Consider the following 14,217-nt stretch of genomic DNA (forward strand, 5'->3'; position numbering starts at 1 on the left):
ACTCCTCGTACTGCTCCATATACCCCTCCCTATAACTCCTCCTATTGCTCCATATACCCCTCCCTATAACTCCTCCTATTGCTCCATATACCCCTCCCTATAACTCCTCCTATTGCTCCATATACCCCTCCCTATAACTCCTCCTATTATATAGTATAGGCTGTTTTTGAATAGTAAAAGACTGAGAGAAGCTGTAAGGAGGGATGAGAGGACGGGATGGGTGGATGGATAGAAAGAAGGATTTCCCGTGCAGATGAATGGCAGAATTATGGGAGTGAGATCTCCCACAGGTACTTACAGATAGTATGAATAGGAGTACACATTTCTTCTAGAGGATGGAGAGCGGTCACATGGGGGATCAAAATCATGAAATAAAAAGAAAAAGAAGGAATAATTAGATGTGTGAATGTGACCTCTAAATGATGAGAGTGCAAGAATGGGAACTTACTACACTGTTTCTAAAGAAACTGACTCAAAATATGATTGCTTCACACGCCATTCTCTCTATAAGATACACAGCCGTCTCTCACTCTCCCCTCTCTCTATAAGATACACAGCTGTCTCTCACTCTCCCCTCTCTCTATAAGATACACAGCCGTCTCTCACTCTCCCCTCTCTCTATAAGATACACAGCCGTCTCTCACTCTCCCCTCTCTCTATAAGATACACAGCCGTCTCTCACTCTCCCCTCTCTCTATAAGATACACAGCTGTCTCTTACTCTCCCCTCTCTCTATAAGATACACGGCTGTCTCTCACTCTCCCCTCTCTCTATGACATACACGGCTGTCTCTCACTCTCCCCTCTCTCTATGACATACACGGCTGTCTCTCACTCTCTCTCCTCTCTCTATAAAATACACGGCTGTCTCTCACTCTCTCCTCTCTCTATGTCATACATGGCTGTCTCTCACTCTGCCCACTCTCTATGACATACATGGCTGTCTCTCACTCTGCCCTCTCTCTATGACATACATGGCTGCCTCTCACTCTGCCCTCTCTCTATAAGATACACAGCTGTCTCTCACTCTGCCCTCTCTCTATAAGATACACAGCTGTCTCTCACTCTGCCCTCTCTCTATGACATACATGGCTGCCTCTCACTCTGCCCTCTCTCTATAAGATACACAGCTGTCTCTCACTCTGCCCTCTCTCTATAAGATACACAGCTGTCTCTCACCCCCCTATAAGAATGTATACACATTTCAGACCGTTTTACACCACAGTGGTCAAGAAATGCCAAATGTGACATTATCCTTTGGCTCATATCTGTGGCCATTAGGAGCAATAGTGACAGTATACAGAGCGGTGCCAAGCCAAGATCTTTTGTATCCCAAGTGCTGGCACTACCTACCCCTGCTTGCACTAGATTGCAACCACTTGCCCGGTCACTCACTCCTTTACTCCCCCTGCTGGTCACTAGCGAACTACCATGTTGTGCCACCCACCTAGTTGCACCCTAGGCAACTGCCTCTTCTGCCTACCCCTAGTTCCAGCCCTGGGGCAGAGTTGGGTGGTGTGCAAGGGGCAAGTGCGCTTGCTGGGTGGCAGAAGGCTGCATGGTTATATAAGAGAGTCACTAATGAACATACAGGTTGAAGCTATTGTGTCCATTCCCCAACATGCAGGAATGCTGGTTTGCCCAGTGGCACGTGGGCACAAACATGGGAGCCACTATATATCCATAGAATCCCTTTCTGTGCAGTTTGTATTGCTCCGTTAGTGGGGGGTTTGCCACCCTGAGGGACGTGTAGTGAGCAGAACTCTGAGCCCAGGGGGGTCCCCAACAAATTCTACACATGTACAGAGCAGATGTTCAACTCGGCACAATACACAGTTTGCAGGTACATAGTGGGAAATGGAATTACAGCACAAAGGTAGAAGTTCTGCCTAAAGGAAGAGACGGAAGAGACGCGCTGAGCGGCAGAGAAAACAACACAATATGTAGGTGAGGAGGGGCAGCCTGTAAATTAGACAGAGGAAAGACAAAGAAACACAGGGAGAGAAGGGCAGAAGCTCTGCAAGAGGCAGTGGGTTGGGACCAAGATGATTTAGGGGAATAAAAAGAGATAAAAAATATATTTTTTTAATATATTATAATCATATACAGTTAAGGGACGCTTTACATGCTTTAAGACATTGGGAAACCAAATATTTGCCGGGCTACATAAAATCTATCAACATGCCGCCTAATTGCACAGCTACGTGGGTATTGATAACTCGGGAAGTGACGTCACAATGGTGACTATGATAGTGTATATAAATACATATAATAACGCGCTATTTCTGCGGAACCCAATTAGCATTTGCAATTACATTTTCATCTCTCAGGAACAGGCCAGCGCGGCGCTCTTGCATATTACTGCCTCTAATGTGTGGCTCATTGGTATTACAATCCTGCTGCCCATTAAGCTGACCTGCTAGCACGGCGCCACAATTAGAATATTATGGGATGTGGGGGATTTGATTCAATAGAGGACTGCAGGCTGCCAGCAATGAGCGAGCGACAGTGGGCACGCAGGGATCTGGCCAAGGCTTTCCTTGGCCTCTCAGTGCAGAATAACGTTTGCAGGAATTGTTGGACTGTGATTTCTCATATGTTGGATGTATTAAGGTCTCCTGTAAATAGCCGAGTGCTTGTTCTTCAGCACATACATTAGTGATCCCATGCCTGCTGCACTACTAATTAAAGCCCCCATATGTAATAAAAGGCAGGAAGTTTGCCCAGGAGCGGTAACCCATAGCAACCAATAAGATGTTTGGCGACCAGTCAGTGCTACCTGGTGATTGTGTTTGCTATGGGTTACTGCTATTGGGCAGATTTAGGGCATTTTAATACATAACCTCAAGGTCTTGCTACTTATCTCAATAAAAAGACTAATGTCACATTAAGCTGTTTCTCTGCCTGTACAGAAATGCAGGCGGAGGCACGACCAATTAGAGCAGATTTGCACCTATCCTGACAGGCACTGTGTTGGGGTGGGTGTGCATTTTCACCCTGAAATCGTTTGAGGCAGCAGCCCCAATGCCACTGCCCCACTCCGAGCAGGTCCAGGGGGGCAACATCGCTATTGTGCTTTTTGCTTAAGAAGAGCCGAATTTCAACTTAAAAGAAGACTGTCTTCTTCTGGTAACTGTCAGCTCTTTGCCATCTGGGGCAAGGTTCTCAGGGGCGGCCCTGGCATGGATAGATCTGCTCCCATCAGCTGTTCCATCTCCTACATTTTTCCAAGAGGTGGAGAAGCAGTTTAGTGGGACATAACCTTAAATCTGGTCATACATTGGCCACTGACATCATTTACTGAGAAGCAAGACATCATTTTGTCAGGCTGTAAAATGCTATTGGACAAGGGCCTAAACAGCTGACGGATGTAGCGCTATCTCAGGCTGCATAAACCCCCTTACATTATCTAATTATCATTTTGATTGGATCATTTCAATTATACATAGGTGCAGCACTAGATACAGTGATGGACGCCCAAGTAAAGGCCCTCATCGAGCCTTTGGGAGCTTTTGTACGATGTAACTGTCTCTAACCTTCTTTTGATAGTCATCATTGCTCCAAGGAGGATAATAATGAACATTAACATTCCAGCAATCACTCCAGCCGTCTGTACTGTACTGTCTGCCGGTTTCTCAGGTTCCACCGTGTTGCTATTCAGGGTGGAGGCCCCTTTAAGAAAAGAGAGAGAAAGACGTATATGTTACTATAGAGGGCAATACAAATAACCATACTGGTGCACACTGGATTTAAGTGTTGATGCCACAATGGGCATCTGTATTAGGGCATACCAAACAGGACAACATAAACAGTTCTTTGCCACAAAGGCGATGTGGTCTGATGACCAAGGGGTAAAACCACGTAGCATGCCCTATATAACATGGGAAAGTAAACAGGCAGAATATTGGGGGTTTGTATAATTAAAAAAAGCTTAGGCAATGGCAGGATGCATAGTCACCTGTGACTGGTTGGCTTGGGGGGTGGCGGGTGATGGGAAGCAGGCCAGCAGTTGCCGCTAAGAAGCATAAGGGAGGGATCCCATCAGACAGCATGCAGGAGAGGAAAAAAGAGTGAGACGGGAGGACGGCTGAAGAGGGCTACTGTTTGGCTGTCCATCCCCACAAATGGCAATAGAAGTCTACAGTGGGTGAGGGAGAGTCCGGTCCACTTTGTAAGGGCAATGGTACAGGATTCTGCTGGCCCATACTGTTGTGAGAAGCCCCCGGGCCCACCCTGGCACTTACTACTACTGCAGAGCTTATAGGCACCATATGTTCTATAGCTGCACCGCACACAGCCAGAAAATGTTCTGCACACTGAGATGCTCTGCGGGCACTTGCCTAGTTATATAGGCATTAAGGCTGAACTTGATGGACATATGTCTTTTTTCAACTGCAGCACGCACTGCTCTATGTGTAGGTGCTTTATGGCGCAATAATCGCCGTACGTATGCTGATATAGAATACCCAGTGGGGCGAGTCCCTCATTACAGATGGAGGAGGCTCAAAGTGATCTAAAGAGCAAAACGCGCTCTGCGGGGAACCTTTCGCTGGAGTCAGAGACACGGCTGGAGGCAAAATATAATCCCTCCTATGAAGACCTCCTGTTGGGAGGCTTAATAGCAACTACCAATGGAGTCAGCACTTTGCGCTCATCATTACAGCCAGCGCTGACCATCCCGTGGGTAAATACGGCTGTGGGTTTTCTCATTAAAGAATATTCCCTATTAGACGGCCTGCATCTCTGTGCCTAATGTGGGTATTAATGCCGGGGAATTCACTGGGAGGCACGTGTAGCTCCCGGATCATTCTTTCAGGGACGTCTAACCTGCCGACCTTCCTGCAGGATGTATTGATGTATCTCAGTGGGGTGTCTGGCAAATACTATAGAGCCCCTGGTTGCAGATATTTCTAGTGGACTATATTTCCCAGCATCCACCACTTCTTTTGATTTAAGTCCTGAAAAAAAATTGTTTTTTTTCCTTTCTTTTGTTTTTTTAAGGCACATAAAGCATAAAAGAGCTAAGTCATCCCTGAGATATTATAGACATGCTTTCCTTACAGTTACAGTTTGGAGACATATTATTAGGGCAGTGTTTGCCAGGCTCTGGTAGGAGAATCCCTTTCCTCTCTACAAGTTGCTCCATGAACAGTAGGATGTGTACAATGGGTGCTCTAGCACCTCTTCTGTTATGGCCATCACCCACTTTGTGGTCCTTATGAGCCAAGGGACAATGAGTGTCACAAGCAACTCTCAAATCTTGGGTCCCTGGCATTCCAAGTACCCAGAGGCCCAAACAGCCCCCCCAGCCCAATAAATAGTGACTGTCTATGGCACCTTACAGCAGCCCCTCTGGCATTTGCCTGAACCCACAGATTGCCAGTCTGGGCCTGGGCCCTGGCATTCCAAGTACCCAGAGGCCCAAACAGCCCCCACAGCCCAATAAATAGTGAGTGTCTATGGCATCTTAGAGCAGCCCCTCTGGCATTTGCCTGAACCCACAGATTGCCAGTCTGGGCCTGGGCCCTGGCATTCCAAGTACCCAGAGGCCCAAACAGCCCCCCCAGCCCAATAAATAGTGAGTGTCTATGGCACCTTACAGCAGCCCCTCTGGCATTTGCCTGAACCCACAGATTGCCAGTCTGGGCCTGGGCCCTGGCATTCCAAGTACCCAGAGGCCCAAACAGCCCCCCCAGCCCAATAAATAGTGAGTGTCTATGGCACCTTACAGCAGCCCCTCTGGCATTTGCCTGAACCCACAGATTGCCAGTCTGGGCCTGGGTCCTGGCATTCCAAGTACCCAGAGGCCCAAACAGCCCCCACCAGCCCAATAAATACTGACTGTCTATGGCACCTTACAGCAGCCCCTCTGGCATTTGCCTGAACCCACAGATTGCCAGTCTGGGCCTGGGTCCTGGCATTCCAAGTACCCAGAGGCACAAACAGCCCCCCAGCCCAATAAATAGTGACTGTCTATGGCATCTTACAGCAGCCCCTCTGGTATTTGCCTGAACCCACAGATTGCCAGTCTGGGCCTGGGTCCTGGCATTCCAAGTACCCAGAGGCCCAAACAGCCCCCCCAGCCCAATAAATAGTGACTGTCTATGGCATCTTACAGCAGCCCCTCTGGCATTTGCCTGAACCCACAGATTGCCAGTCCAGCCTGGTCTGCAGGGATTTATCAGCCACATTATGGCAAGTATGCGGCTGGCCCAAAAGGCTTGTATCCTTCTTTTCTTAATGAATGTGAATATTTGCACATTTTTAATAATTGCAAGAACTTTTCTTTTACAAAAGAGAAACATGAAAATGGTGCAGTTAATCTCATGTTCACATTTCCCCCCCATGAGGGATTTACCTTTGGAGGCCAGACGGACGCAGCCAATCTTTGTCTCCTGCAAAAAGATAGAGAGTTGGTGACAAACAGCCTCACTAGTGTACTCACGGGGCTGCGGGGGAGAAGATGTCACCCAGAAGTATGCGTGCTTTTATGTACCCAGTTTTTCCAGAACTGACGCCATTTTTATGTGGCCCCATGCAGGCAAGTGGGGTTTTTCCCCCCCAGGATTTTACCTTGTCCCAGAATTTATGCCGTTTTGACGCTGTCCCCTGGGAAATGTATATTTGGGGTTCTACTGTATGTGTATATCTGTATCAGTGTGCCCTCATATCCACTTACCACATGTATGTCAGTATATATGTATATTGCATGGTAGTCTGCACATGTGTTACAGCCTGCTGTGCACTGGTTATTCTGTATGGTACATCATATGTGGGAACCAGCCTCTTATGTGGCCTTTACTATGTGTGCGTTTTATAATATATGAGGGCAAGTGTACTAATGGCATTTGTGCAATGGACACAGTATAATAGTCTGATTTACCCCATTGGCAGTGCTCAGGGCCTGGAAGTAGATGCTGTAACTTTTCACAGGTGACAGAGGGGGGTTCCAGTATCCATTGTAGGTCCTGTTGTCCCCCACAGTGAAGGGTTGAGTGACTGCAAGTTGCGACGGCTTTAATTCTGCAGCAAAGTAATGAGACGACTCCAGGCTTGAAGCATTGCGGTAACCTACTGGCACTGGGAAACATCCGCTGCCATCCGCCGCCCTCCCGGACCTCTGCGCCCTCTCCTCCTTCACCACCAGCTGGTATGCACTGTGCCCAGAAGAAGGGAAGGAAGATGTTAAATAAATAGGGATGGCAAGGCCATAATGGGGCATGGCTAAAAGAGACATAGAAGGGAAGCAGCAAGGGCAAAATATAGAAAGAGGGTTAAATGTAGTGCTTTACACTGGGCCGTACTGACCTTACAGGTGCCCCCCGAGACTGCGCTGGCTTCAGCCAAACTGTAATTGTGCTTTCAGTTTCATTGAGGGGGGCTTCAGCTTCAGAGTCGGTGAGAGAGGGAGCTGTTAGGGAGAAAGCAAGGCAGAAGGTTACCGTGATGTTCTTGGGGTACAGATAAAGTTAGAAGGTTCTTGGGGTACAGATAAGGTTAGAAGGTTCTTGGGGTACAGATAAGGTTAGAAGGCTCTTGGGGTACAGATAAGGTTAGAAGGCTCTTGGGGTACAGATAAGGTTAGAAGGCTCTTGGGGTACAGATAAGGTTAGAAGGTTCTTGGGGTACAGATAAGATTAGAAGGTTCTTGGGGTACAGATAAGGTTAGAGGGTTTTTGGGGTACAGATATGATTAGAAGGTTCTTGGGGTACAGATAAGGTTAGAAGGCTCTTGGGGTACAGATAAGATTAGAAGGCTCTTGGGGTACAGATAAGATTAGAAGGCTTTTGGGGTACAGATAAGCTTAGAAGGCTCTTGGGGTACAGATAAGGCTGCTGGGTTACTGGCCATACTGTATACGTAGGGAGGACTAGGAATTCTGCTACAGAATAATTGCTTTATATTTCTAAGAAAAAGAAATCTATAAGAATCAATTGACTGTTTTATTTTTATAAAGATGGATCAATAAGCTTCGACCAGAAGTACAAAAAGCTCCACTATTCTTCAAATCACCAAGTCTGTCAAAAGAGAAGGCTGTGAGGGGGGGGGATGAAGAATGTCGGAGAGGTGGATGGAAAACCACATATATATCTGGGAGATGAGGGGCAACATTTAGCAAATATGTTACTGTGAGTTATAATTCAGATGTATCATGTTGTGGGCTTATGGCCAAGGCAGTCACACACAAATCTGAGATAAAGAATTAGACCTGCTATCTTGGTGGCGATGCGGGCAGTGACCGGTGGCCCAAATCCTTTGCTGGTACTGGCTCTGATGGTGAAGGAATAGGTCGACCCTGGGTACAACCCAACAAACAGGTGGTGAGTCTCATTGCGCAGCTTGAATATCCGGCCCTTCTGGTTGGACAGATCAGCACTTGGATCTAGTGAGCCCACGGCCTTATAGGTAACCTGAGTGGGAGAGAGGAGGAAGAGAGAGGCTGTCACTTGGCGAGGAAGGCTGGCATTGCTGTATGCGGGGGAATTACATGTCATGTGTTTGTGGATGGATGGACCCAGTGTTAAGACCATAAGGTTAATAGAAGCCAGACTGCTCGTTACAATGAGGGCTAATTACTGTGTTTGCAGTTTGCTTATGGCACAAAGATGGTTGGCGGCCCATGTTGGCTAGCGGGTGTTGTTGTGTAATGTCTGACTGTGAGTGGCAGTTTCCACTCGCCTGGTACCTCATACATGGAGATCACCCCATTTGTCTCGTTCGGAGCTTTCCACTGTAAGTATATCTTCTCCTCGAAAGGGCCCCCCTGTATGGACTCCAGTGGGATGGGTCCGGGTACTGACAAGAAGGAAAAAGCAACAGATTATTATATTATTATTAATGATCACGATCCAGTTTATATATATGAAACGTTCAAGCCTGTGGCTCTGCAGGTTACATTGCCATATTACAACCCCCTAAAACACAGGAGGCAAACTCACCATCTTCTTCAGTGTGCACCACAATCTCCCCACTTTCCTTTCTCCCCTCGGGGTTGCACAGAGCAAGGCGCAAGTAGACAGCGGTGTGGGGCCGCAGCCCCCGCAGGGTGTAATGGCTGGAGGTCAGCACCAACTCCTCTGCTTCTACCCGATCCTCCCCAAGCTGGAAGCTGTAGTGCAGGGTCAGGTTGTAACTATGGCACCGAGTGACCGAGTAACCAAAGGGTTCCCACTGCAGTGTTAGCTGCCTGGCTCGGATATCCACCAGTTCCACATTCTGGGGCCCATGGACTGGGTCTGTGGGAGAAACAAGAGACGGCACATAGCTATTAATGCCCCTGCTCCGTGTATAATCCACATTGCTCCTGTGAGTAACAGTATGTGCATTATATAGAATGCTCGGCAGCTGCTAATTATCAGTGCCAACATTCTCGTTTATGGGTTACTTGCCCAGAAGTGAAAAGCTATGGCCAATGTTTAGGGCCCCCGGATTAGTATAAACAGGCAGTGGTGAGTAAATCAGAGCTATCTGTATGCTGCCCTACATGGCCAGAGGGCAAAGTGCCGACTGCATTGGGAATTGCCCCCACGTGTGCCACCTTATGACATTTAGAGACTTTACTGCGCGTAATATTTTGCTGCATCCACAGATCCACAATCCCTCTCTTTGTTTTCCATTCGCCGCAGTTTATATGATATTGACAGTTATTTAGACCTTTCCCCCCATCCTTTCATTCTCCGTTCAGCCGCTCTCTTGTGTCTTTTGAATTAAATTCCCCTCTCTCTGTGCATTTGGTAATGTGCTCTCCTGTAATTATCTCCCAGCATTCCCTATCTGCTTCGGCTTTCTCCCTGTAATCCTCTCTGCTAAACTCTTATCTTCTGCCTTCACCTGAATTCCTCTCTGCCTGTCTCTCTGTCCTTATCGCTGTCCCCTACACTCTCGCACTCCCCCCGCCTTTTCCATCTCGGCTTCTTTCTCATTTTCAGTGTGTGGCCTCCTTCCCACCATTTATCCCTTCTTTTCTCCTTCCCTCTTTCCACTTTCCCTTGTGCATCCCTCCATACTCAGGTGTCCATGTTTTGCTGAATGGCAGACTAGGAGGATGTTATGATACAGTGGGGGCTGCTAGTTGACGCCGGCCCCCCTCTAAACAACTCATGTCAGACGGCTGATGCCACTCACACAGGCGCAGGTCTCGCTACACTGCCAGAAGCTGCCACTCGCACTGTCACTTACGCTCCAGGTCACAGCGCCTGTCCTTATCGCTAAGCTGGGAGTTGCACATCACTCTTTGCCCCAGAGGGGGCTGCTAATAACCTTTTTAACCCTACACCAGTGAAGCATATAGAAGCCAACTGGAGCTATGCCACAGTTAAAGAACTAGCAAAAAACTGCCAATATATTATAACATTCACTTAAATGGCTCCAATTAACCTCATAAAGAGACACTATTATCAGAATAAGTTTGTATTTATGCTTTAAAGCCACTTATGATGTTGTACTGGAGAGAACTCGTATCTAGTACATAGGCATAGTAAGTAGAAGTATTTTCATTGGTGCTTGAGAGGCAGGGCCAGGCCCAGGCGTGGGCAGGCAGGGCATATGCTTTGGACGCAGTGGGTTTGGGGTGCGACTGGCAGAGGAGTGAGAGATGGGGGGTCCATATGCACCAAGGGGAAGGGGTTGGCAAGCAAAAGAAAAAGTAGTCTTGTCTTGTGTGCCAACAGATTATATCTTTATAGGGACTTTTATAGGGACCCATCACTTGTCCTCTGCCCCAGTTGTAGGGGCAAACTGTACATAAGCCTTGGGCAGAGCTTTTTGCTGACATTCCTCCCTTACAGTGGTTTGTGATAATGGGGGTTCTCCTGCAGGGTTTGGTGGTTTCAGGGAAGGGAGGCCGAGCACATCTCACATTTAAGTGCTTCTAAATGGACTTTGCTTAAGAGCCTCCCATGGCTTTTCCGTAGAGCCAATTCAATCTCACATCCATTGGTTGGTGTTTCCAACCCTACAGTTAATGCAACAAGCCACATTTGCACAGGAAACAGCTATGATAGATACAGTGGGAGTTCCCAGCACACAATGGCCTATGGCAGTGTCCAGCTTTATATCTGTGTGCCAGTAACGTGCCTTGGTTCCCAGTCTGCTTGGGTTTATCCTGCTGTTCCCAACTGCTCAGGAAACCTCTTTAGACTTATGATAACTGCATTGCTGTAGCCGCTCACAGTCTGGGGGCAAGGGGGCTATTCCCTCTGGGGAGGGACAGTCAGTAAGTCCTAATGGGGAAACAAAATGCCATCTCACTGACTGTGTGTCACTGTCATAACAGCCCGGGCTCCCATTGTGCTTTGGGGACAAAGGGTGAGTGGGAAATTGCATATAGAAAGATAATGCAGCGATAAAAGAATACAATTTGCTTCAAATTGACTTCTGGTTACTTTTTCAGGAGGAAAAAAATGGTATAAAAATAAATCCAATTTATTTAGAAAGAAAAAGGCAATCGTGCATGTGAATAGCTTAAAAGAACAGATGCATTTATCTTCCCTTAAAAGGACAGTAAAGCAGTAAAAAGCAAGAGCTATTGATTTCTTGTGTACGCTGTGTACCCCTTCTCTTTTATTTGTCTATGGGGGTAGGAGCTTCCCCAGGCAGTACAATAGCCGCCTTCCTGCTCTCTCTGTTTGTATTCATACTGAGTGAGGGAGAAGGGAGGCCGTACTGAGTGAGGGAGAAGGGAGGCCATACTGAGTGAGGGAGAAGGGAGGCCGTACTGAGTGAGGGAGGAGGGAGGCCGTACTGAGTGAGGGAGAAGGGAGGCCATACTGAGTGAGGGAGGAGGGAGGCCACGCTGAGTGAGGGAGGAGGGAGGCCACGCTGAATGAGGGAGAAGGGAGGCCACGCTGAGTGAGGGAGGAGGGAGGCCACGCTGAGTGAGGGAGGAGGGAGGCCACGCTGAATGAGGGAGAAGGGAGGCCATACCGAGTAAGGGAGAAGGCCATATTTAGAACAGGCAGAGGGTAATAAAGATAAGTAATAGAGATAAGGCCACAGGTGGCAGAATGTCTACCTTGCAGCTCCCAGACCCTGATTACCTGTACTCTTGCTCTGAACCAGGATTTACATAGGCAAGAAATAGGATGTTCAGCTCATAAAGTCTCCTGTAAAAGGGCTATTGCCACCATGGCAGGAGTGTTGCCTTAGGCTCATCACCTCACTTTATGGCAGAAACACCTCAGAGGGCACAATAACAAAGACAGATCTATCTATGGCCACTAGGGGTGACGTACCGTAGGCAATGCTTTAGTAGTCACATGCTGTCCCCAATATGGTTCCCAATCTACGTGTAAAGGCAAATATGCAGAGAAGGAATGTACTGTGGGACATAGCTGAACCTTCATACTTGAACTGAATACGCGGCAGAAGGCAGAAACATTAAATGGATGATAAATAGGACAGATTATTATTCCATTTGTTTCCAATACATATTTGTTCCAACATTTTAATGGCCATTGAAAAGAAGAAAAAGCTCCCTTCTTGCTGGCGCACTTTGTATCAAGGACACAGCTATTTCTATGCTATAATCAATTTTCATTGTTTGACGGGTTTGTCACAAAGCTCTTTCTGGGGCTGATTTGCAGCTCATTATAGTAACTAATTGAGACAATCCTGATGTATTTTGGCCTGTTCTATGATTGTGTGTGAATGGGGGGGGGGGGAGTGAGCGAATAGCGTGCGAGTGAGCGTCAGTTTGATCTTGAAACTAGGGTGTATGGCAAACAGGCGTCATCAAAGGACTAACCTGCCTGGGCTAATGGCCCACCAGTCATATGCCAGTGGAGAAAAGCTTTTCCTGACCAAAAGGCACAAAGCGGCAAGTTCCTTCAGACCCTTCTTCACCTTGCGGCTAGGGAGGGTGCCTTCCCCCAGGTTTCAGCCAAAGCTTCCACTAGGGTTTCATCAAAAATGTCTTCAGGGAGGACCTGAGCCCGATGGCCACAAAATCCTCCACTAGGTCTAGGGTTGCCGTCTGGTCGGTATTTTACCAACCCGGATGGTATTACAGATTTAGGGGCAATATATTTGCCTGTGAATTTGTAATTTCCACCCCTGCTGACTGGTGCTGTGGGTGGTGGGGGGTTGTGTTTCTCCACTAAACCCTGCTCTTAAAAATGTTTAAAAGGCAGCGTTTAGTGGCAAACACTTTGGGTTGAAGAAGATGGGGCTGACTGATTCCTTAGCAGCCATAGATAGATATGGCACGCTGAATCAAGATGCAGAAAGCCATTATGAGGCCATATTTATCATGTATGTAAATCAAGAGGAGTGGGGGAGGGGCTATGGGTTGATGCCTGGGTGGCAGCTTGTTGGGCCCTAATGCTAAATCCCCCCCCCCCCCCCCCCCCCCCCCCCCCCCCCCCGCTGCACCAATGCTGTCATTCCTCTGTACCTTTCAGACATGGGCCCATAATCATGTCTGTGCCGCCCCCCCCCCCCGCCGAGTTCTTTGTCAGCACCCAGCATGGGCCAATCTCACATTAGGGGCTTCCCGCTAACTTTGCCACAGGGCCTTGCAGCTTCCATTTGTACCACTTTAAAGTGTGGCTTCTCCTCTGGCGTTAAAATAGTTGACTTGTCCTTCCCCCGGCCAGTAAGCAGAGTGACAGGAATGAATGAGATTCCCCCGGCGCTGCACTACACGGGGCAGATTTGGGGCAGAAAGCGCACGTGGTTGCCCCGTTGCATACAGTATGGATCGTGCTCTTCCCCGACACACTTCTGATGTTAGAGTTTTACGTTGGGCAAGAACCACATTGGATTATTGGTGTGATCCCCTCCCTGACAGTGCTACGTAGGCCCCTGTACTGAGATGCTCATTGGCTCGGCGGCAAAGCAATGCGATGGCTTCTCATTTAGGGTTAAACCAACGCTGAGGGATGGCGGGGTGCCCTTTGTAGCAGCACAATAGCAGCGGCGAGCGTAGCTGGGAATCTAGATAAGGTTATTACTGATAACATCGCCGCTTTTGCCTCTCCATTGTCGTCTCGCGTTTCTCATTTCACAAGGGTGCTGCCGCAGGAAGGTGACATTGCGCTGGGCATAAAAGGCCGATGCCCTTGCAAGGTTACAGATAAGTAATATTCCTGGGTGCTGTAACCCTTTCCTGCCGTCCGACAACACAATCAGGTGGCACCCATACTTTTATTAAATGTGAGGAGTATCGTTCCTCTCCATAAATATACACCAAATGCCTGAGCTGACTGCCACCTAAAG

At 48.0% G+C, this 14,217-nt stretch overlaps 1 protein-coding gene across 10 annotated transcripts in view; it reads right to left on the reverse strand.

The window, feature by feature from the left end:
- ptprt (protein tyrosine phosphatase receptor type T) overlaps window positions 1-14,217 on the reverse strand; it is a 120,250-nt gene that overhangs the window by 24,922 nt on the left and 81,111 nt on the right. For 4 of the 10 annotated variants that reach the window (XM_004918539.4, XM_031894488.1, XM_004918538.4 and 1 more), the window contains 9 exons: window positions 8,940-9,236; window positions 8,687-8,796; window positions 8,210-8,411; window positions 7,308-7,410; window positions 6,883-7,156; window positions 6,358-6,394; window positions 3,958-4,014; window positions 3,536-3,671; window positions 299-328 (listed from right to left, as the gene is read on the reverse strand). In XM_004918539.4, coding sequence (XP_004918596.1) covers window positions 299-328; window positions 3,536-3,671; window positions 3,958-4,014; window positions 6,358-6,394; window positions 6,883-7,156; window positions 7,308-7,410; window positions 8,210-8,411; window positions 8,687-8,796; window positions 8,940-9,236 — 1,246 coding nt within the window. The remainder of the gene's footprint in view (window positions 1-298; window positions 329-3,535; window positions 3,672-3,957; window positions 4,015-6,357; window positions 6,395-6,882; window positions 7,157-7,307; window positions 7,411-8,209; window positions 8,412-8,686; window positions 8,797-8,939; window positions 9,237-14,217) is intronic. The other 6 variants (XM_012952800.3, XM_004918540.4, XM_002932870.5 and 3 more) reach the window with 4 other exon arrangements.

This window comes from Xenopus tropicalis, chromosome 10 (genome assembly GCF_000004195.4).
Source record: "Xenopus tropicalis strain Nigerian chromosome 10, UCB_Xtro_10.0, whole genome shotgun sequence".
Classification (NCBI taxonomy): domain Eukaryota; kingdom Metazoa; phylum Chordata; class Amphibia; order Anura; family Pipidae; genus Xenopus; species Xenopus tropicalis.